At 38.7% G+C, this 22,781-nt stretch overlaps 1 protein-coding gene across 1 annotated transcript in view; it reads left to right on the top strand.

Moving 5' to 3' along the window:
* LOC124571685 (carboxypeptidase B-like) overlaps window positions 1-22,781 on the top strand; it is a 236,967-nt gene that overhangs the window by 127,546 nt on the left and 86,640 nt on the right. The window contains exon 5 of the mRNA XM_047131119.1: window positions 16,652-16,742. Within this exon, the coding sequence (XP_046987075.1) occupies window positions 16,652-16,742 (91 nt within the window). The remainder of the gene's footprint in view (window positions 1-16,651; window positions 16,743-22,781) is intronic.

The following is a 22,781-nucleotide window of genomic DNA, read 5'->3' as shown; positions in this document are numbered from 1 at the left end:
AACCAGGAATGACCAGTGAGCAATGAAGCAGATTGTTTACGAATTGCAAGTATCTCAGGATCAACATGTGGCAAAAATTGAAAGAGAATGTTTACATACTTCCAGTCACGTGCATCTGAATCAGAAGAACAACATGCATCAAAAATTGAAAGAGAATGCTCATGAGGCACCCTATCATGCAATCAGAGTCAGAAGACCAACATGCAGTGAGAATTGAAAGGGAACATTCATGAGCTTCTTAGTCTCGATGACTGGTACATGTTGATTTGAATTTTGCTTCACATCAGTTTGATGTTAATTATGATTACAGTTTGCAGCTCAGTGTAAATATCAGCAAAGTGGATAAGGTGAGTGCACATTGCAACTGACTTACATTCAACTATGAAATACCAGGAATGTGCTGTGCAAATGGCAAAGGTAATCTGCTTACATTGCATACAGCACCTGATCCATTGCTGCCATTGCTTTCAGGCATCACCTGATTCCAAACATTTTTTGCAGAAAATTTGCAAATACATATCACCATTTCAGCTGTCATCTTTTGGAGGTGACAAAGTATTCTAGGATCATTACATGCCTGCTTTCAAAATTCTAGGACAAATATATTACATTGTTGGTTCATTTGTACCCTTTTCTGATGCTGAACATAAGTCTCTACAAATCTACTTTATGGGTAATGATATGCATAAGTTGATCAATACTGCAGTGCAATTCCAGGCCCCAAGTGTCACATTAATATCCTATTTGCAAACATTTTTCACCAACTCAATGTACTGATAAAATTATTCAAACTTCAGTTGACATCTTAAAGGTGGATGCTTATGCATTTCAAACATGAGCTCACTTAACATCACTCAGACAGCATGCCAAATGCTACAACGCACCTACCATCAATGAAGCTGGTATTATCATAGTTGGTGAACAACAAGATATGTGTGATATACTTCTTCAGTGACAGAATAATATAATTCCACATGTAGTTGAAACACTCTTATCATGCAATACACTGCAGTACCCCTCAATTTTCTGGGACAGGCAAGATGAATATGATTTCAATATTATGCAAACTAGTTCAATTCAGGTAAAAACTGGTTTTCATTTTTACTTACAAATATTTGTAAGTGTAACTTACATTCTTCTTCTTTTTTTTATTCTTACAAGTGAACAACTCAATAAAAAGTATCAATGGTGAATTATTTTTCATACTGCATAATGATACCTCAGAATGGAAGAAATCATATTTTGCAATGCCATCAAGTATTTCATCAGTATGTAGTAGACATGTACAACAAAACTAAATCATAACATTTGTTATTCATTCACTTAAATCAAACATCATTTCATTCAGAAGAATACATTTATTTATGAGATGTAATTGCAAATGATGAAAATGTTTCCAACAGTGGCAAAATGGTCATACTTCTAGCAATGTTCAATGGCAGCCCACAGTATTTGCATCATTATGCACAAGATGCTGTGACACAAATACATTAATATGGCTGCCCTTACTTTTACATCACATTTACGTTCAATCCAGCGTAGGACAAGATATAAGAGCTTCCATTGGCCTGTCAGTATCCATCTAACTGACTCAGTTTGACTGCAAGAATATTCAAGCAAAAACTCGCTGAACTGTTGGACTTAATTGTGCAGCACCACATTTTTGGTAAAACGTACTGCTGGATGTATGTGACTGAATGGTAGAAGAGAGGACTTCCACAACCGTTTATTCTCATATGGCACTAAACAAAAATACATGCAGCTCAAACTCAAAATATAATTTGTGCAGAAACATATAATCTTGAAGGTAATCCATTGTTGTTTGGTATTGTGATGAGAATCATGGTGCTTGGACCATGTGGAGCAATGAATCCACAATCTCCTTGTGTGGTAGAAAACAGATGTATGGAAAAATATCCCTGAGACTTAGTCCATGAAACACACATGATGATGATGAATGTTCACAATATAGATTCGAAAAATGAGAAGATGGAGGTCATACAGCAACAACCAGAATGAGAAATGTTGACGTTGAAATTGACAACAGGTGGATTATACCATATCCTCCTCTCTTCTTATCAAAAACATTTAAAGCTCATATCAATATCAAATATTATCATTCCATCAAATTGATCAGGGTGGTGCATCTGAAGTTTCAGATGAGATTATATCAAAAGCTATACATCATGTAAAAATCATGGGTAAGACAAGTTCTTAAGCACAAAGGGGGACATCAAATAATACTACACATGACCTCCATCCCCCGCCCCCTTGGATGGGTTGGGGAGCAACTTTTAAATTTTAAATGGAAACACCCATTTTTTTATTGTAGATTTGAATTCTCCAGAAAAATGTAATCAAGTTAGGTCTGAAACATTTTTTAAACCATTGACAGATGGGACTGAAATCGAGAAAAAAATAAAATTGGGGAAGAACTCTATTTTATTTAGAATTATCTCAGAAAGATGAATCAAATCAATAAAAAATGTGCAGTTGTTCAAACTGTCTCCTGTTTTCTACCTTACGTGCCTGTCTGTTCATTTACTTATCTGAATCACCAAGATTAGTTAATACTTTGCCACTACATATTTTCTAGTGCTGATTTCTGTGAATGTAGATTGGTCCATTGTTATTTATGGGGTTACATGTAAAAATTCCATTCTTATTTATGAATTTGCCTGTAACAATTTGTTTGCGGTTCACTGCATTGGACAGCCTTCTTCTGATCATCTTTCGCCAATTTATTTGCAAATTTGACAGCTATTTTCTTTCCCATCCTCCACTTAACTGGTTTATACATAATTCTTTCACATTTTTGTGCATTTATTTTTCGCCAAACCACTCTGACTGACTTTCACTGCCATCACCTACATTGCTTTAACAAATTTCCTCCTATGACTTTTCCTTTATGTTTACCCAGTTTTTAAAATTTTGTCTCTCTTCACTACTTTCCATATTGATCTTTTTCTTTTTCAATGAGTTTTTTGTATCATATAGACCACTTTCCTGGTGAGAAATTCTTGCCCACTCATTGCCTCATCTTAACCATTGTCTGTTGTCATGATTTTTGTATGAATTTTCCTGATTTTTTTTTTTCGAGTTTTTGCTTCTGTTTTTCTTTTTCCATCCTCTGCTTCTCTTTTTTGCAACTCCCACCATTTTTAACACTCCAAACTATCCTCTGTTGCCATTATGAATCCCACCACAAATTACATCCATTCTTTTGAAGATATGCTTTTACACTATAAAAACTAAGGTCTCACTTTCTGTTTCTTGAAACCTGCTTGTCACTTGTAGTTACTCCAAAAGGCCTAACATTGGAAGTCCCTCTTTCTGGTGTAATTCTACTCTACACCAGGCTCTTTTTCTAGTTTCGAATACAGAAATCTCTTGCATTTACCTGGTTAATCTATGACCTATATACCTAATCTGCCAGTTTCCCCTCCACCAGACTTCTCTCCTTCTACAAAATGCTGCATTTATCTGCCCCTCATTTTTCCTTAGATGGTATCATCAGCCAATCCAACTTCAAACTGCAACAACACACCTGATTTCACCTCAAAAAGCTATCCTCTCTTCCCCTAAACTACATCAATAGCATTGTTTCCATTCCTGTCCCTCTGCAGCTTTCTAAAGAGCCATGCCATCAACCAGCACTCCTTTCCTACAAACTGAGCTCCTTAGCATCCCACAGTCTTTACTTACCACTGCCTCCCAGACCAATAATAACTCATAATCATAAGTACTAGTCACAACAGTACACTGTTCTCAACCTCTCGTTTAAAACATTCTCCTCTCCTGAATTATCTTTATTATCCAAGGGTCTCACTTTCAGCCCTAAATGTGCATTTAATCATGCTGTTTTGGTGAAGCACATAATGTCAACTGGAAATAACACTTCACAATCCAATCTGAAAACTTTTCCTTTCCTCAGGTCTCTACAACTTGACCTAACCTGTCCTCTGCAGAACTCTAATCTCTCTGTTCCCTAAGAGCTAATGACTCCATAATTATCCTCCCAGTAGACAAAGAATATGCCATACTTGTCCAAAAGGAGTATGTTAGCGAAGGTCTATGCCAGCTATCTGACATAATTACATACAGCATCTATCATCTAGATCCTATCCCCATGATTCAAACTGAACTGCAGTCCCTCCTTAAAACCTCACATCCTCACAAGAACTAGCACCTCAATCCATAGAACTTCCTACCCCACCCAAACCACACACCTTTTACCATCTTCCTAAGATCCACAAACCCAAAGCATCCACTGAAGGTATATCTGCCTTAGCTGATCAGAAGCTGCAACTCATAGTACAAAGAGTTCCCTCCTATATTGAAGACACCAACTAAGGCCTAGATCATCTGAAATCCATGCCTGTCCGTTTCCCACCACACCTTGCTTGTCACCATTGATGCCACCTCCCTCTATATCAACATCTCCCATGTACATCGTCTGTCTACTGCTGAACATTTCCTCAGTCAGTGCCCACCTGATTCCAAACCCATGCTCACCTTAATCAGCTTTATACTTACCAAAAACTACTTCATCTTTGAGGGGCAGACACACAAAAAGATCAGGAATATGGTGATGGAAACCTGGATGGCTCCTTCCTGTGCCAACCTTTTCATGGGTTGCTTGGAGGGGGCTTTCCTGAGATCCATAAGCCTTCAACCCCTGGTTTGGTTTAGATACAAGGGGGTATCCAAAACAAAATAAAAAAAAATCAAAATTATTTTTTAAAAGCTATATATTTTCAAATTGTTTACAAAACAACCCTATTCCATTCAAAATACTCCCCATTACAACTAATACATTAATACATTTGTCCCACCAGTGCAGACACTGTTCAAAACATTTTTTGTAGTCATATTTAGAAATGGCTGACAGCTCCTTCCTCTTTTTTTTTCATGTGTGGAAAGAAATAATAAAAAGTCACATGGAACCAGGTCAGGTATGTAAGATGTGTGGTGTGGGGAACCATGCCATTTTTAGCCAAAAACTGTCTTTAACAGGGATGGCTGTGTGCAGGCTCATTGTCATGGTGGAATAACCAGTTTCCTGTACACTCAAATCTTCCATTAAAATTCACTGAACCAATCTCTAAGATAACCCACTAGTATCTGACAATTAATCAGTTGTCTGTCAACAGTCTGTGAGCACAAGCTCTCAAATTTTTTCAATATTTTCGTCGATTCGGGCTATTGATGGATGTCCAGGATGAGGTTTTCATCAGTCAGTGTTTTGCCATTTTTAAATCAAGCAAATCACTCATGCACTCGAGTTTCTCCCATAGCATCTTGGTAAGCCATTTTCAAAATTATAAGAGTTTCAGCTGCATTTTTACAGAGTAGAAATCAAAATTTCACAGCTGGACTTTGTTCACTTAGACTTGTCATCATAAAAAATGAGGCAAAAACAAAACAGCAGTAGCAAAAACAGTCACTGCAGATGAACAGAACAAGCCAGGTCAACAACACAGGTGGCACTGAACTGGCAATGAGTTGCACAGTACACACCTGGCAGAAGAAGTGCTTTTTTTTTAATCTTTGCAATATGGATTCATGGTGAGGCTGACCAGTTAAAATTTCTGGAATCTGTAAATACATTCTCCCAACTATATTTCATGTGGTTCTGTTCCAGATCCCATGCCACTTTCCTTGATGTTAATCTCATCCTCACTGAAGGCCAGATACGCACTTCTGTCTACCTTAAACCTACTAACAAACATTAGTACTTACTTTTTGACAGCTGCCATCCTTTCCATGTCAAATGTTCCCTCGCATAAAGAATTGGCATTGGAGGCAAATGTATTTGTTTGGATGCAGATTCTTTCCAGAAAAACATTGCCCTTCTCACCTCAGCTTTCACTGGATGTAATTACCCCACCAGCCTAGTTCAAAAGCAGATTTTCTGGGCCATGACATCCAATCTTGGTACTGCTGATCCTTCCGAAAAAACAGCTTTGGAGCACACCACATGTCACTCAATATTATCCAGTCTTGAATGTATTAATTAGCTACTTTGACATGACAATGTCGTCCTAAAATCATACCCTGAAATGAGATCCATTCTGTCTGATATTTTGCCCACCATACCTAGAGTAGCTTTTTTTCACCTTCCCAATCTCTGCAGTATCCTCGTAAGATCTTATACTCCTTCTGCAGCCATCTCTCTATCCTATGGCTCCTACCCCTGTGACCATCCCCCCTGCAAGACTTGCCATGTGCACCTTCCTACCACCACCTGTAAAAGCCCTGTAACTGGCAAGACGTATACAATCAAAGGGAGGGACACATGTTAAATGACATGTTGTTTACCTGCTGTACCGCAGAAACTGTTCCATCTTTTACATCATCATTACTACCACCAAGTTATCAGTTAGGATGAATGGGCATAGGGAGAGAGTGTATATATTTTTACTTGGACAGCAAAACCCAGCAGTGTTTCAACATCAACAAAGAGAAACTGAATAGCTTGAATAAATTCCAAACTAAACTGAGGAAAACATTTGGTGACAATCAGAAGCTAGTGTTTTTAGAAAAAGGAAAATTGAAGAACAGCACCAAATGTCACAGGGAAATGACACAATCATACATATAGAATATTTTCCATAGGCCTCATTATGAACCGAAATATGACAGAAGCTAACAAAATCTCACACTTCATCAAGGAAATGCAACAGAAAAGAATGTGACATCAGAAGTATGACTGACTCTCAAATGTGGTCCCTATGGCAGTTGTGGATGACTACCGCTACCTCTCATACTCCAGGTAGTGAGAAAAGAGGTACAGCATTTTGTGGCAGCCAGAACTGTTGGACTGAGTAATCAAGAGATAACAGCCATGAATATTAACATGTCCTTCAGATGACAGAAAAGAATGTTGAACAACAGATGTACCAGGAAGAATGGACTAGGCCAGCTGATAGCTACATTGCAGCAATCAAACAACAACCCAGCACCTGACCAACACAAGCACAACCAGCTCCTACACCAAGAATAAAACCCTATAGAAATACAACCAGTTGGAAGACAGAGGAAAATATGCTAGTGCATTTCCACTGTGGAAGCCCTGAACATGTTATTTGTCACTACAGAGAAGGAATACAAGTTTCTGAGAAGCTTTATGCTGCCAGATATCCACAATCACAACATTTATATACATTCCAGTCTTCTGCAGATGGTTATAGTTGACCTGTGGGATGAAGCCCATCACTATACCCTAGACAAGGTTACTCCCTAACATGCCATAGATATTCTCCATTGCTGCACAGACATTCCAGATGCTTGCCTAGCCACCAACTTTGGAAAATCTTTGTGAGGCAATCACCTATGAAACTGAGGCTGCCACAGATGCAAACAATCCATGGATGATTTCCGTCAAGATGTCAGGAATATCATGGATGTCAACATCCATGGACAACATGTGTAGATGCTAGTTGACTCAGGGGTTCTTTTTTGTAATGTTGAATGCTTATCATCATCAGCTAAAGAAGACTATGTTGCATGATATGAAAGTGATTGTGCAGAAAGTCCAAATGGGAAACATATCTAGATGACAGGAAAATATATTACAGAAGAAACTATGAATGACAGAACACAGCCCTTAGGATTTGTTGTTTCAACAGAATGTAGTCACAATATTATTCTCAGATGAGACTTCTTGCAGGCATTACAAGCAGTCATAGACTGGGAGATTAGAGCTCCAGATTGACAGCTGTGTGGGGTAGCTGCACGGTCTGAAGCACCTTGCCATGGTTCATGCGGCTTCCCCCGTCAAAGGTTCAAGTCTTACCCCGGGTATGGGTGGGTGTATTGTTCTTAGCATAAGTTAATTTAAGTTATAATAAGTAGTGTGTAAGCCTAGGAACCGATGACCTCAGCTGTTTGGTCCCATAGGAACTTACCACAAATTTCCAGATTGACAAAGCTATTCCAAGTACACATAACAAAAATCGCTCTGGATGGTTATTTGCCACTGAAGAAGTGAATATTCTGCATTATCAACAAGAAGAGTTCCCAGCATCAGTTAAGATCCTCAGTTAAATTGTGAAGCTTTTGTCAATTGTTAAAGCTCAGGCTAACTAAAGAAAGCTACCTGCCAACAAGATCATAAGCACTGTAAATGGTGAAGGAGAATTTTGGATCACTATCCATCATGAGCAGCCACAACTCATCCATAAAGGTATGTGCATGGAGACAGCCAAACCATTCCCGGAGTGGCAACAGGGTGTCATTGACAAAAAATCATGCTCGCACAGGGGAGCAAGCTACTATCAGAATGTCAGTAGTCTAACAGAGAAACAGCACTGGCAAGCAATAGACATTGTCCTTCAATTTTTAGATCTTTTCAAATCCAGAGTAGAGAAAAGACTGACCCAGCTGCCCATCGTAAAATACTACCAACACAGGAGCGTTCACCAATTAGCCAGCACATACATAATGTTGCCAGCTGAAAGACAGGTAATAATCCAGTAGAAAGTTGAGACGATGCTGCAAGATGACATCGCTGAAACTTCAAAGAGTCCTTAGGCCTCTCCTGTGGTCCTTGTGGAGAAGGAGGGATGACACATGATGATGTTTCTGCAACAACTATCAATGACTGAACCAAATCATGAAGAGAGATGTCTGTCATTTCCCATGCATTGATGACACCATTGACTGCCTGAAAGAAGTAAAGTATTTCTCAGATATGGACTTGCAGACAGGCTTCTGTGAAATTGAAGTTGATGAGGCTGACCAGGAAAAGACTTGTTCACAACTGCTAATGTTCTATGTGATTTATGCCATTTTGGCTGTGTAATGTTTGAGCAACCTTCAAATTTATTTGAACAAAATCCTTTGAAACATAAATGGATAACACATCTTTGCTATCTAGATGACATAGTCATTTTTCAAAGACTTTTGAACAATACTAAGCTGCCTGATAATTCTGTTGAAGTATGTTCAGACTTCAGGTTTCTATGGAAGCCAAATAAGTGAATCTCTGCTTACAAGAAATAAAATTCTGGAGGCATCTAGGAAATCATGAATGGAGTGCATCCAAATTCAAAGAAAATAGAGCAGTCATAGACTGTCTGACTCTATGGCACATTCACAATTTGAGAAGTTGCTCATGCTATCAGTGATGCACAAAGGGCGTCAGTACTGAGGTGTGTCCCCAGCAAGAACTGCCACAAGGTAACAGCAAATTTCTGTTGAATGAGGTACCAGAAAGATCTTTCCTTCTCCTTAATAGACCACTAACATTTTCTCCAGTCCTTGCATTGTATTATGAGAATGTCAAGACAGAACTCCACACTGGTGGTTTTGGGACAGGTGCAGTTCTAATGCAGGTTCAAGAAGAGGCTGGAAAGTTGCTTCCAGAGTATTCCCCAAGTCCAAATTGAACTACTATGCAAGCAAATAAGAATACGTTGTTTAGGCCATCAACAACTTCCAACTGTATTTATTTGTGAAGCCATTCACTATTGTGATGGATCACTATTCTCTAGCCTGATGGACTTGTCAGGTTGACTGGTGAAATGGGAAGGCTTCAGAAGGAAATTAGTTGTAATGTCCCACTGACATCAAGGTCATTAGTAACAGATCACAAGCCTGATATGTTTCAAGGCCGGGAAGAAAATTGGCCATGCCCTTTCAAATGAGCCAGCCCAGTATTTACTTGGAACAGTATGGGGATGTCATGGAAAACCTTCATCTGGATAGCTGAATACGGATTTGAACTAACATTCTCCTGAATACAAGTCCACTGTGCTAACCACTGTGCTGCCTCACTCACTGAGGATTCCTAACTAGAACATCAAAGTGTTATACAGAAGTGAACACAAAGGATGCCAACCGCCTTTCAAGGAATCCTTTGATAGAACACAGCACAATGGATGAAATATCCATCATCACTGCATAAAATGATGTATGTGCTAAATGGAGGGAAGATCCAGCACTGATGAGAACTACAGAAGTACCGAGCAAGGTGGCGCAGTGGTTAGACACTGGACTCGCATTCGGGAGGACGACGGTTCAATCCCGCGTCTGGCCATCCCGATTTAGGTTTTTCGTGATTTCCCTAAATCACTCCAGGCAAATGCTGGGATTGTTCCTTTGAAAGGGCATGGCTGACTTCCTTCCCCATCCTTCCATAATCCAATGAGACCGATGACCTCACTGTCTGATCTCCTTCCCCAAAACAACCCCAACCCCAACTACATAAGTCTTGAAGAAGGAGGAACTGCCCAAAGGGGGAGTCCAGTTAATAAATAGAGCAGTGTGTAAGGAGAACTATGATCCAGTTGGGTGGAAAAAGATCTTTGCCACCACAGCTCACCAATGTCCAGATGTCCTGAAGTATTTCCCTAACATCCAGCATTTGGTTACCTGTGATTCATGAAGACTCCAGACAGTATCAGATGCAAGTATCACTGGCCAGGTCCCCACTGATTTGCTACACAGTAACTGAGCCACTGTAAGGAATGACAGCAGCAGAAGCTCATCCCATAATCACCTCCAGGCAACTGGTACCAATCCCACCTACAGCAGTATCATTCCACTGAACCAGACTCTGTCAGTTGGGGAAGTTCATGAAGTCAACAAATGGGAATTCAGATTAACAGCTTTTAAAAAGCAAAGCAGAAATAGTGCAAAAATATTGAGTTAAATAATGATTACTGAACTAGGAAAAAAAAGGCAAACATAATTAATTTTTAGGTATTTGTTGTATATGAAAAAAAAGATTCATATTATAAAGTTTAATATTTGAGTTAAATTATTAAGAAAATATGAACAAATTATAATTTAAATGGGGCAGCATTTGTGAGGGTATAGAATTTTTGTTAAAATAAACTCTGGGTGAAGACACCCTATCCTCATTCCTTCACAACATTAACACCTTCTCCCATCTGCTACATGTGGTACTCCTCAATCATGTGTGCCACCTTCCTGGACGCTGTCCTCCTCCTTTTTGATGACTCCATCCATACCTCTGTCTACAGCAAACCCACCAATCATGAACAGTACCTACATTTTGACAGCTGTCATCCCTTTCATGTCAAAAAATCCTTCCCATACAGCCTGGCCACCTGAGTATGGTATCTACAGCAACAAGAACTGCCTTGCACACTATGCTGATCCCTGCATCACTCCCAATCCCAACACCTTGCCACAGGTATCATATTCCTGTGGTAGACCCAGGTGCAAGACCTGCCCAACACACTCACCCAGCAGTTCCTATTTTGGTCCTGTCAGAGGCCGATACTACACCATCATGGGCTGGGCTACCCCCATGTCATATACCAGCTCTGTTGCAATCATTGTACAAACTGTTATTTTGGTATGGTTACCATCCAGCTTTCCATGAGGATGAATGGCCACCATCAAACTGTAGCTAAGAGCAAAGGAGACCACCCTGTGGCATGACATGCAGCTAAACATAAAATGCTTGATTTTAATGGTTGCTTCACAACCCAATGCATTTGGACCCTCAGCTCCACCACCAGCTCTTCTGAATTGTGCAGATGGGAATTATTCTTACAATACATTCCCTGCTCCCAAAATTATCTCAGCTTCAATCACTAATGGTGTACTACCCCCAAACCCTTCATCCAACAGTTTCCTTCCCCTCTAACCAATCACATCATCCCATTTCACATCCCTTCACTCTCACTGTTCTCTACTCTTTGCCAAGGCACCAACCATCTTTTTCCCTTCTCTGTGCCTCTCCTTTTCCAGTCCTCATCCACTGTGCCCTCTCACTCACAGGTGCACTTGTCAGCCTTGTCTTGCTGTCATGTAGTCCATGCACGCTGCACTGGGCAGTGCTAACTTCTCTTTCCCCCACCTGTGCACTGCTAATCCTTCCCTCATCCTTCCCTGCTGCCTTCAGTCAATATGACAGTTGTATTCTGGGCATAAAGGCTGGAGTTGGCTATGATGTATGTGTGTGAGGTGCTCTAGCTTGTGTGAATGTGTGTGTTTTCTTTTCTAAAGAAGGCTTTGGCCAAAAACTGAATGTGAAACAGTCTTTTTGTTGTCCCTGTCTACAACTCAACATGACATCTTTATGATGAGCAGAAATCTAGCCTTTTCATTATATTGTAGCTATTCCAACCTGGAATTTCCATTATTAGATCATTCAATAAGATTCCTTTTTGCAGTTATTGGAGTCTTCACACACTGATCTCTTGTTTGTTTTACACCTTTTCCACTCCCCATCTCTTGCACCCTCTCACCCACAGTTGCACCTGACAATCTTGTCCTGCTGTAGCTTAAACTTATTGGTTTGGGAGATCGGTACAACATCCTGAGTCCTCCCTGGTCCCAGTCCACCTTGTGCAGAACACCTAGACTTACCATTGACATGACACTCGCAGTCAAGTGGACGAGTAATGACAGATCCTGTACTTTCTGCAGAGGAGACAGGATCCACAGAATTGGATAGTATGTGAGGTACCTCTGGTACCAGTATCATACAACTCTCAGGATCTCTTCCAGCACACCAGTTCGTAGCAACTGCCAATTGTTTGAGAGTAGTCAGGGTGATTTCCAGCTGCTTATGAATGTCAACCAATTCGTCCCATGTTCAAGAACAGCATTGACAGTGGGGCTACATTTTGGCTGGTGCAATGTGTTACAAGACAGTGAACTTTAAATTAAGTCTGCTGATTATCTTTTAATCTGTTGAGCTAAAAAGTTTCTAATTCCCTATAAGAATTGAAGAAAATACAGCAAACAAGATTTCTACTAAGGCAATACAGAAAGCTGTGATAAAAACTACTAGCATTCTAAAACATTTTGAGGTTGATTACAGTTATTAGCAAACTCAGAAACAGAGTCAGTTTATGATAAATGCAAACAATGTATAGATCTACTGCTCTTTAAGAGAAACTAGATGTAACACAATATGTTAGTTACAATATTTGCTACATAACTAAATCACAAACGCTGATTTCCCACAAATAGCTCGTAGATTGTGCAAAGGACAATGTTAGCTTCTGAAAATTCTTAAAAATTCAAGTTTATTTGCATTGATATACAATAAAATTCGGAGGTGACATATTCTTTGGCAGAACTGTGATCCACAAATGCTGATTTGGTATAAAATAAATTACTTGTCCAGATCACTCATACTGGTAATTAAAAAAATATGGTTTTGTAAGCATCTGAAAGTTCTCAAAAATAATCTTATTCTCACACAACTCTACAAGGAAATTAGAGAATGATTTTTTGAATGAGAATAGCCATACTGTTCTCAAAAATTTTAAAATATCGCAATTACATTTAAGCCTATAATTGTCAATAACAATACGAGGTTATCAAGACACTCATGAATGTTGGAAATTTCACAATATATCACAATAGAAATGGGTACTTGAAACAATCAATGAAATATGATGCAGAAGCGATGCAAGCAGTAAAATATGTGAATCTAGAACTTCAAATCAGCACACACAAATCTTTTGCACATGGTCTCATTCAAAAGAAAATACCAAAGTCAGCTTTTATACTTGGGTTGGAACTTAATTAGTGGCAACACTGCTGTGGAGACATAATGCAATGGAATCTACTATTGTCACTGATAGCACACGTTGCTGACATACCTACCTTACCTCCGAGCAAATGGACTCACCCATCCCATGTCACCAGCATGCACACAATCGAGGGAAACACAGTCACTTGTGAGTGAGCACTATAAAGTAATGGTGACACTATGTTATTGAAACAGGAACAACAGAGTTGGATCAAGATTGAATATGCCAGATGTCATACAGCACGACAATGTCATCAAGGTCTTCAAGAGGTGTGTAGGGAATTGGCATTGCCATACAGAACAGTCTCACATTGGGTAAAAGCCTTCAATGAAGGTCAACAGACTGTGGCAGACATGCATTGGGCAGGTCATTCTAGCTTCTCTGAAGAAGACGTGCGTGCTGTTGCCACGATAGTGGACAGTGATCTCCACAATATGATTCGTGAGCTCAGCCACGAAACTAGATTAGCGCATTCGACTGTGCTTTTTATCCTGAAGGAATGCTTGGACATGTGAAAAAACGCATCACAAGGGGATCCACATGACTTGACGGAAATGCAGAAATGGATACGTTACGATGTTGCTCAGATGCACTTGGAGCACTACGAATGTGAAGGAGAGGCTTTCTTATGTCGTATCGTAACACTGGATGAGATGTGGGCCACATCATATGAGCCAAAACTGAAACACCAATCCAACGAATGGTGTCATTATGGGACACTGCTAAAGCTGAAATTGCATCAGAGCCCCAGTATGGTGAAAGTTATGGTGATTCTCACGTATGACTGTGATGGTGTTATCCTAATCCATTACGTTTCTCCATGGCAAACCATACAGTATTACTGTACATTTTTGGAGCATCATCTGTGACCAGCATTTCTGTGTAACCTGCCCATCATTTTGCATGACAATGCACGGGCTCATACAGCGCAAGTTGTGGCTGCTCTGTTTGGTAAATGGGACTGGGAAGTACTGTACCATCCACCATACTCCCCAGACTTAAGTCCTTTTGACATTGATTTGATTCTGAAGATGAAGGAACCATTTTGTGGCATTCGCTTCAGAACTGTTCCAGTGATTTGACAGGCAGTAGATCGGTCCATTCGCACCATCAACAGAACAGGCTCTGCTAACAGTGTATTACACCTTACTTTTACAATGAAAAAGATGAAGTTGAAGGAAACCAAATTCAGCTTAAGAGCAACACTGTGAAAAACGGACACTAAACTGAAAAATAAAATTCTGTCTGTTAATCTGCTGGAAGGTATTGTGCAATTCTGGTCTTATTTAATGTTAGTAACATGATTAATCATCTGTAAAGCACTCAATGGCCATAATGTATCAAATCAAAGGATGACACTGAATTGTGTCTTAAAAATACACTCATAATATGGAGCTCCTTTCAATCACTGAAAAAATGCGAAAATTACATATACTGTACTGAAATCAGTTATCGTGAACTAAAGAATCAACAAAATAGACAGACAACTGGATTTGAAGGGGTAGTTCCCTAAAAATTATCCAAAAGAAATTCCTTCTTATAGATTGTTGGTTTGATGAAGCATTCCAAACAGTCCAGATCATTTTCAGGAACAAATTTTAGGCAAATGTAACTCCAGAGTAATATTACTAATTTGTAGAGAAATAATGTAATGTGCTTTGTGGTCATATATTGTGAACTTTATGGACACGGCACTTCCTCTATGGGAATCAACAAGGATTATGCAAACAGAGCCTTATGAAACTCAGCTTACTCTTTCATCTGCGAGATTCAGAATACTGTCCATTGTGGCATACAGGAGTATGTCTTGTTGCCAGACTTCTGGAAAGTATTTTATATAGTTCGTTAGTGAACAAAATATGAGCTTATGAAATATTCTGTTAGCCCTTTGATGGGACTGAGAACTTCCCCATCATGTAGTTGTTAATAGGAAGGAATTGCCAGATATGAAAGTAGTGACATGTATATCCCTAATCGCTATTATGGAGCATCAAGTCACTGTTAAAGAGCCTATACTGATCTCAATATAGGCAGGGATTTTATTATTATATGCTAATTTACAATGAACAGATACCTTGTGACATATAAATAGGATAACAGGTATATAGTATAGTGTCTAATGTAAGTAACTTTTTTGCTAACAAGGCCCCCAGAGTTGCAGTGAATGGATCATGTTATTCAATGACAGACTGAAAGCTGTTTTGAGTAAAGCAACAGAATTTGCATTCATGGTAATATTGACGAGGCACATTGGCACAAAAAATGTTTTTACAGAAACTACATCCCTTCATGCATGAAACAGAGGCTCATACCCTGATATTGTTTAAAACTTTGTAACCCTGAACTTGAAGCCAGTTAGACAACATGATAGAAAGCTGCATGCAAAACCCAATGAAAATTTTGCCTTCACACCAAGGACTGATCCTCATTGTTAATGAAGAAATCACATTGTTCATTAAAAGTAAGTAGGTAGTTTCTGGGAGTTTGGGAGACCACAAAATTTCAGTGTTTCCCCAAGAGAATTTTCTGTTTGATACAGTAAGATGTAATTTTTATATAATGGAGAGGCATGGTAAACATTTATCACCAGTCTGTTGATATTAAACTAGAAACAGTGTCTCTAAAGCAGTTTCTAAAACCTTTATCAAATGATATGTATGAACCAGGAATTTATTTTACATATAGCATCATGTCTGCTAAGCCCCTTTTATACATTAGAATTAATTATGATTAGAATTAAAGGTACTATAACATTTCAAGAAAAGTGTTAGTTGTGGATTTAAATTCAAGCCATTTGTCACCAGCAGGGGATATTAATCATGAATGAGCAAACTAATGTCTGAATCACATTCATGTAAATACTTCCATTACATTATTAAACACAATACTTGTCATGTAAGTGTAGCTCTATCAGTCAGTACGTCAACAGTACATAAAGTCTGCAAACATTTTTATTTTATACAGTTAAAGGCAACTGATATTTATTCACTGAGTTGCTTGCATGGTGTTCCAGCTATTTGAGAGAATCAGAAACTATAATTAAAAGTTAACTGCAAAGAAATATCTCAATTTTTAGGTCCTGCGAAATCCATGAAGTATTATGTTTGAAACAATTTTTATTGCAGGACATGTGGTGGCGAAAGACACGATCACATACAAAGAACAAACATTGTCGCGGTGTTGATGGAAACAGAAATTTTGATTTCCATTGGAATGGTGAGCCTGCATCAAGTTTATTGTTGTAATGCTTTTGTGGTCCCTTTAATTTCCTGTGCTGCAATTAAGAACAAGATATACCACCAAGTTTGCATGGGATAATGGATGTACTGGAACATTCAAGTGATAGAGGTGGGTTTGATTTGATTTGTTTTGATTACAGCAGAGACAGAAAAACAACAGTGGTCTTAGCCCACAGTTTCCCACAATGAAACCAAGTGTATTGTGCAATTCCACTCCCTTTGATTCTAGTAATGGCAACTGGTACCATTAAGAAGTAGTGGGAAACTCTTTACTAGTTCATTATGAGACACAATTTGTTCAGATTCTAATTATCCAAATATTCTGTGTCTTTTGCCCTTGTAATCTTACCCTCCTGCACATCGTTATTAAAGTCACATTCCCTGCACAAATGTTGAAAACTTTGTGAGGGGTAAGATTACACAAGAAGAACTTTTTTACTTATCTTCATTATCTCATTTTTTTTTGTTGATGGCTCAAAGTCTTGTCTAGGAGTACTTTCTTGCAGCTGAAAATTTCAATTTCTTAGGTTCATGATGACAAAATAACTGTTGAAGAGCTGTCTGTTGCTGTGAATGTCTTTTTATTTTATCTCATTCTTCTAAATCACACTGACTTAACAATTTCCACATTCAAAAAGCAAATAATTACATTTTTGGTGACAAGTTTAGCAAAATACTTGCATTTCCATCAGAGGCATGCCCACCACTACTTACATTCTCCCATACTCACACTTTCCAAAGAGTTTACAAACTTTAATGATGTTGTTGTGGTCTTCAGTCCTGAGACTGGTTTGATGCAGCTCTCCATGCTACTCTATCCTGTGCAAGCTTCTTCATCTCCCAGTACCTACTGCAACCTACATCCTTCCGAATCTGCTTAGTGTATTCATCTCTTGGTCTCCCCCTATGATTTTTACCCTCCACGCTGCCCTCCAATACTAAATTGGTGATCCCTTGATGCCTCAGAACATGTCCTACCAACCGATCCCTTCTTCTGGTCAAGTTGTGCCACAAACTTCTCTTCTCCCCAATCCTATTCAATACTTCCTCACTAGTTATGTGATCTACTCATCTAATCTTCAGCATTCTTCTGTAGCACCACATTTCGAAAGCTTCTATTCTCTTCTTGTCCAAACTATTTACCGTCCATGTTTCACTTCCATACATGGCTACACTCCATACGAATACTTTCAGAAATAACTTCCTGACACTTAAATCTATATTCGATGTTAACAAATTTCTCTTCTTCAGAAACGCTTTCCTTGCCATTGCCAGTCTACATTTTATATCCTCTCTACTTCGTCCATCATCAGTTATTTTGCTCCCCAAATAGCAAAACTCCTTTATTACTTTAAGTGTCTCATTTCCTAATCTAATACCCTCAGCATCACCTGACTTAACTCGACTACATTCCATTATCCTCGTTTTGCTTTTGTTGATGTTCATCTTATATCCTCCCTTCAAGACACCATCCATTCCGTTCAACTGCTCTTCCAAGTCCTTTGCTGTCTCTGACAGAATTACAATGTCATCGGCGAACCTCAAAGTTTTTATTTCTTCTCCATGGATTTTAATACTTACTCCAAATTTTTCTTTTGTTTCCTTTACTGCTTGCTCAATATAGAGATTGAATAACATCGGGGAGAGGCTACAACCCTGTCTTACTCCCTTCCCAATCACTGCTTCCCTTTCATGTCCCTCAACTCTTATAACTGCCATCTGGTTTCTGTACAAGTTGTAAATAGCCTATCGCTCCCTGTATTTTACCCCTGCCACCTTTAGAATTTGAAAGAGAGTATTCCAGTCAACATTGTCAAAAGCTTTCTCTAAGTCTACAAATGCTAGAAACGTAGGTTTGCCTTTCCTTAATCTTTCTTCTAAGATAAGTCGTAAGGTCAGTATTGCCTCACGTGTTCCAGTATTTCTACGGAATCCAAACTGATCTTCCGCGAGGTCGGCTTCTTCTAGTTTTTCCATTCGTCTGTAAAGAATTCGTGTTAGTACTTTTCAGCTGTGGCTTATTAAACTGATTGTTCGGTAATTTTCACATCTGTCAACACCTGCTTTCTTTGGGATTGGAATTATTATATTCTTCTTGAAGTCTGACAGTATTTCGCCTGTTTCATACATCTTGCTCACCAGATGGTAGAGTTTTGTCAGGACTGGCTCTCCCAAGGCTGTCAGTAGTTCCAATGGAATGTTGTCTACTCCGGGGGCCTTGTTTCGACTCAGGTCCTTCAGTGCTCTGTCAAACTCTTTACGCAGTATCGTATCTCCCATTTCATCTTCATCTACATCCTCTTCCATTTCCATAATATTGTCCTCAAGTGCATCGCCCTTGTATAGACCCTCTATATACTCCTTCCACCTTTGTGCTTTCCCTTCTTTGCTTAGAACTGGGTTGCCATCTGAGCTCTTGATGTTCATACATGTGGTTCTCTTATCTCCAAAGGTCTCTTTAATTTTCCTGTAGGCAGTATCTATCTTACCCCTAGTGAGATAAGCCTCTACATCCTTACATTTGTCCTCTAGCCATCCCTGCTTAGCCATTTTGCACTTCCTGTCTATCTCATTTTTGAGACGTTTGTATTTCTTTTTGCATGCTTCATTTACTGCATTTTTGTATTTTCTCCTTTCATCAATTAAATTCAATATTTTTTCTGTTACCCAAGGATTTCTACTAACCCTCTTCTTTTTACCTACTTGATTGTCTGCTGCCTTCACTACTTCATCCCTCAGAGCTACCCATTCTTCTTCTACTGTATTTCTTTCCCCCATTCCTTTCAATTGTTCCCTTATGCTCTCCCTGAAACTCTGTACAACCTCTGGTTCTTTCAGTTTATCCAGGTCCCATCTCCTTAAATTCCCACCTTTTTGCAGTTTCTTCAGTTTTAATCTACAGGTCATAACCAATAGATTGTGGTCAGAGTCCACATCTGCCCCTGGAAATGTCTTACAATTTAAAACCTGGTTCCTAAATCTCTGTCTTACCATTATATAATCTATCTGATACCTTTTAGTATCTCCAGGGTTCTTCCATGTATACAACCTTCTATCATGATTCTTAAACCAAGTGTTAGCTATGATTAAGTTGCGCTCTGTGCAAAATTCTATCAGGCGGCTTCCTCTTTCATTTCTTAGCCCCAATCCATATTCACCTACTACGTTTCCTTCTCTCCCTTTTCCTACACTCGAATTCCAGTCACCCATGACTATTAAATTTTCGTCTCCCTTCACTATCTGAATAATTTCTTTTATTTCATTATACATTTCTTCAATTTCTTCGTCATCTGCAGAGCTAGTTGGCATATAAACTTGTACTACTGTAGTAGGTGTGGGCTTCGTATCTATCTTGGGCACAATAATGCATTCACTATGCTGGTTGTAGTAGCTTACCCGCATTCCTATTTTCCTATTCATTATTAAACCTACTCCTGCATTACCCCTATTTGACTTTGTGTTTATAACCCTGTAGTCACCTGACCAGAAGTCTTGTTCCTCCTGCCACCGAACTTCACTAATTCCCACTATATCTAACTTTAACCTATCCATTTCCCTTTTTAAATTTTCTAACCTACCTGCCCGATTAAGGGATCTGACATTCCACGCTCCGATCCGTAGAACGCCAGTTTTCTTTCTCCTGATAACGACATCCTCTTGAGTAGTCCCCGCCCGGAGATCCCAATGGGAGACTATTTTACCTCCGGAATATTTTACCCAAGAGGACGCCATCATCATTTAATCATACAGTAAAGCTGCATGCCCTCGGGAAAAATTACGGCCGTAGTTTCCCCTTGCTTTCAGCCGTTCGCAGTACCAGCACAGCAAGGCCGTTTTGGTTATTGTTACAAGGCCAGATCAGTCAATCATCCAGACTGTTGCCCTTGAAACTACTGAAAAGGCTGCTGCCCCTCTTCAGGAACCACACGTTTGTCTGGCCTCTCAACAGATACCCCTCCGTTATGGTTGTACCTACGGTACGGCTATCTGTATCGCTGAGGCACGCAAGCCTCCCCACCAACGGCAAGGTCCATGGTTCATGGGGGGACTTTAATGATAGGGAAATCTTTATCTAATTATATCATCATTCTATAAATAAATCCAGACGCAAATTTAATAATTACCATTAGATTGTATAATTAATAATGTAATTTTAGGTATGCCACAAATTTTGTAATTTCAATTATTTTTAAAAGAAGAGTAATTTTAACTTTTAGTACTTATTGACTGTAACACATTAATTTCTTTTTTATACATTTTAGCCTGAAATATAGTACATCATATACAAAATCATATGAATTCTTTTAATGAAACAGCTGAGATAATTTTAACCTATGTGATATTCAAGACTATATATGGTGTCAGTTATCTCTATAAAAAAAGGAAGGTAATGTTAGAGGAGGATGATTCATTACATCCTCCAGAGCTTTGTATTGAAATATTATACATGTTGTGGGTTCATCCTCATCATTTGTAGATATTCCTTAACATTTTCTTGTCCAGTTATAAACCCTACCATGATTTTAATCAGTCTCCTGTTCAAGTTCATGACTGCAGAGACATGGCTTTAACTTCATTAGCTTGCTATGTTTCTGTTTTTGCATCATAGTCCTATATTCCAGCTGCTGCATGCTGATCCAACTACAAGACTGTTCTGACTGTGGAGCATACTTTTTATCCTCTTTTTTACACTCATCATTATAAAAAATTAACACAACTGGACTTATTCAGGGAGAAGCACAACTTTGGTAAATTCTGTGTGAATTATGGAAGTAATAACTGAATGACTAGGTGACTAGATTGACGAATTGGATGTGTTCATTACTCTTGGCAAGTCCAATTTTACATAAGGTGTTTGTATTGTCATTACCATGTGTTGGAATACTGTGACTTGTACAGATTAATCTAAGTGTGCACAGAGACATTTAAGCATTCTGCCCATGCTCCATATGCAATGGAATGAGAAGAAGCACTAACAATTGGTTGTGTGCTAAGTACCATTTGCTAAGCACTTCTCAGGAGTTTTCCTAGTATGTAGCGTGTATATAGATGGAGATATACAGATAGAGATTAATAGATAGAAATGAATAATTTTACATGCTCAATCACAGACATTTATACTTGATTATAAAAACAATTACAATCATTTATACTAAATTACTTACACAACTACAAACATTTAGCCATATATTTTGAATTTTAACATATGTGCACACTTTTTTCATCAAAAATTCTCTTACATTATAAAATGGATTTTCAGCCAGTGAGCTGTACAATTTTCTTTGAAATGGTTTAGAAGGCATGGACCATGCTGACAGTGGTAAATTCTTAAAAATTGTTAGGGAGCTGACTATGGCTGAGTGGGCTGTTTTTACTAGTCTGTGTTTTGGAACATCCATGTTAATTTTTCTTCTGGTGTTGTGTTGGTGTATATCTCCCCTTATATGAAATACTTTCGTATTTGTTTTAATGTTTAGTGATGAGACATATATATACAGATTTACAATTGTATGTATATTGAGTTTTCTAAACAGAGGATGGCAGTGATATGTTGGTCCAGCCCTACATGTTTCTCTTATGACTTTCTTTTGTATCTTCAGTATATCAGTGATATGTGGTGGCTACCATCTGGTGAGCAAGATGTATGAGACAGACTTCAAGAAGAATATAATAATTCCAATCCCAAATAAAGCAGGTGTTGACAGATGTGAAAATTACCGAACTATCAGTTTAATAAGTCACAGCTGCAAAATACTAACGCAAATTCTTTACAGATGAATGGAAAAAGTGGTAGAAGCCGACCTTGGGGAAGATCAGTTTGGATTCCATAGAAATATGGGAACAGTTGAGGCAATACTGACCCTATGACTTATTTTAGAAGCTAGATTAAGAAAAGGCAAACCTACGTTTCTAGCATTTGTAGACTTAGAGAAAGCTTTTGACAGTGTTGACTGGAATACTCTCTTTCAAATTCTGAAGGTGCCAGGGGTAAAATACAGGGAGCGAAAGGCTATTT

The sequence above is a fragment of the Schistocerca americana genome, chromosome 1 (assembly GCF_021461395.2).
Source record: "Schistocerca americana isolate TAMUIC-IGC-003095 chromosome 1, iqSchAmer2.1, whole genome shotgun sequence".
Lineage (NCBI taxonomy): Eukaryota > Metazoa > Arthropoda > Insecta > Orthoptera > Acrididae > Schistocerca > Schistocerca americana.
Note: the sequence above shows the minus strand (reverse complement) of the source record. Positions and strands in the feature narration are given on the sequence as shown.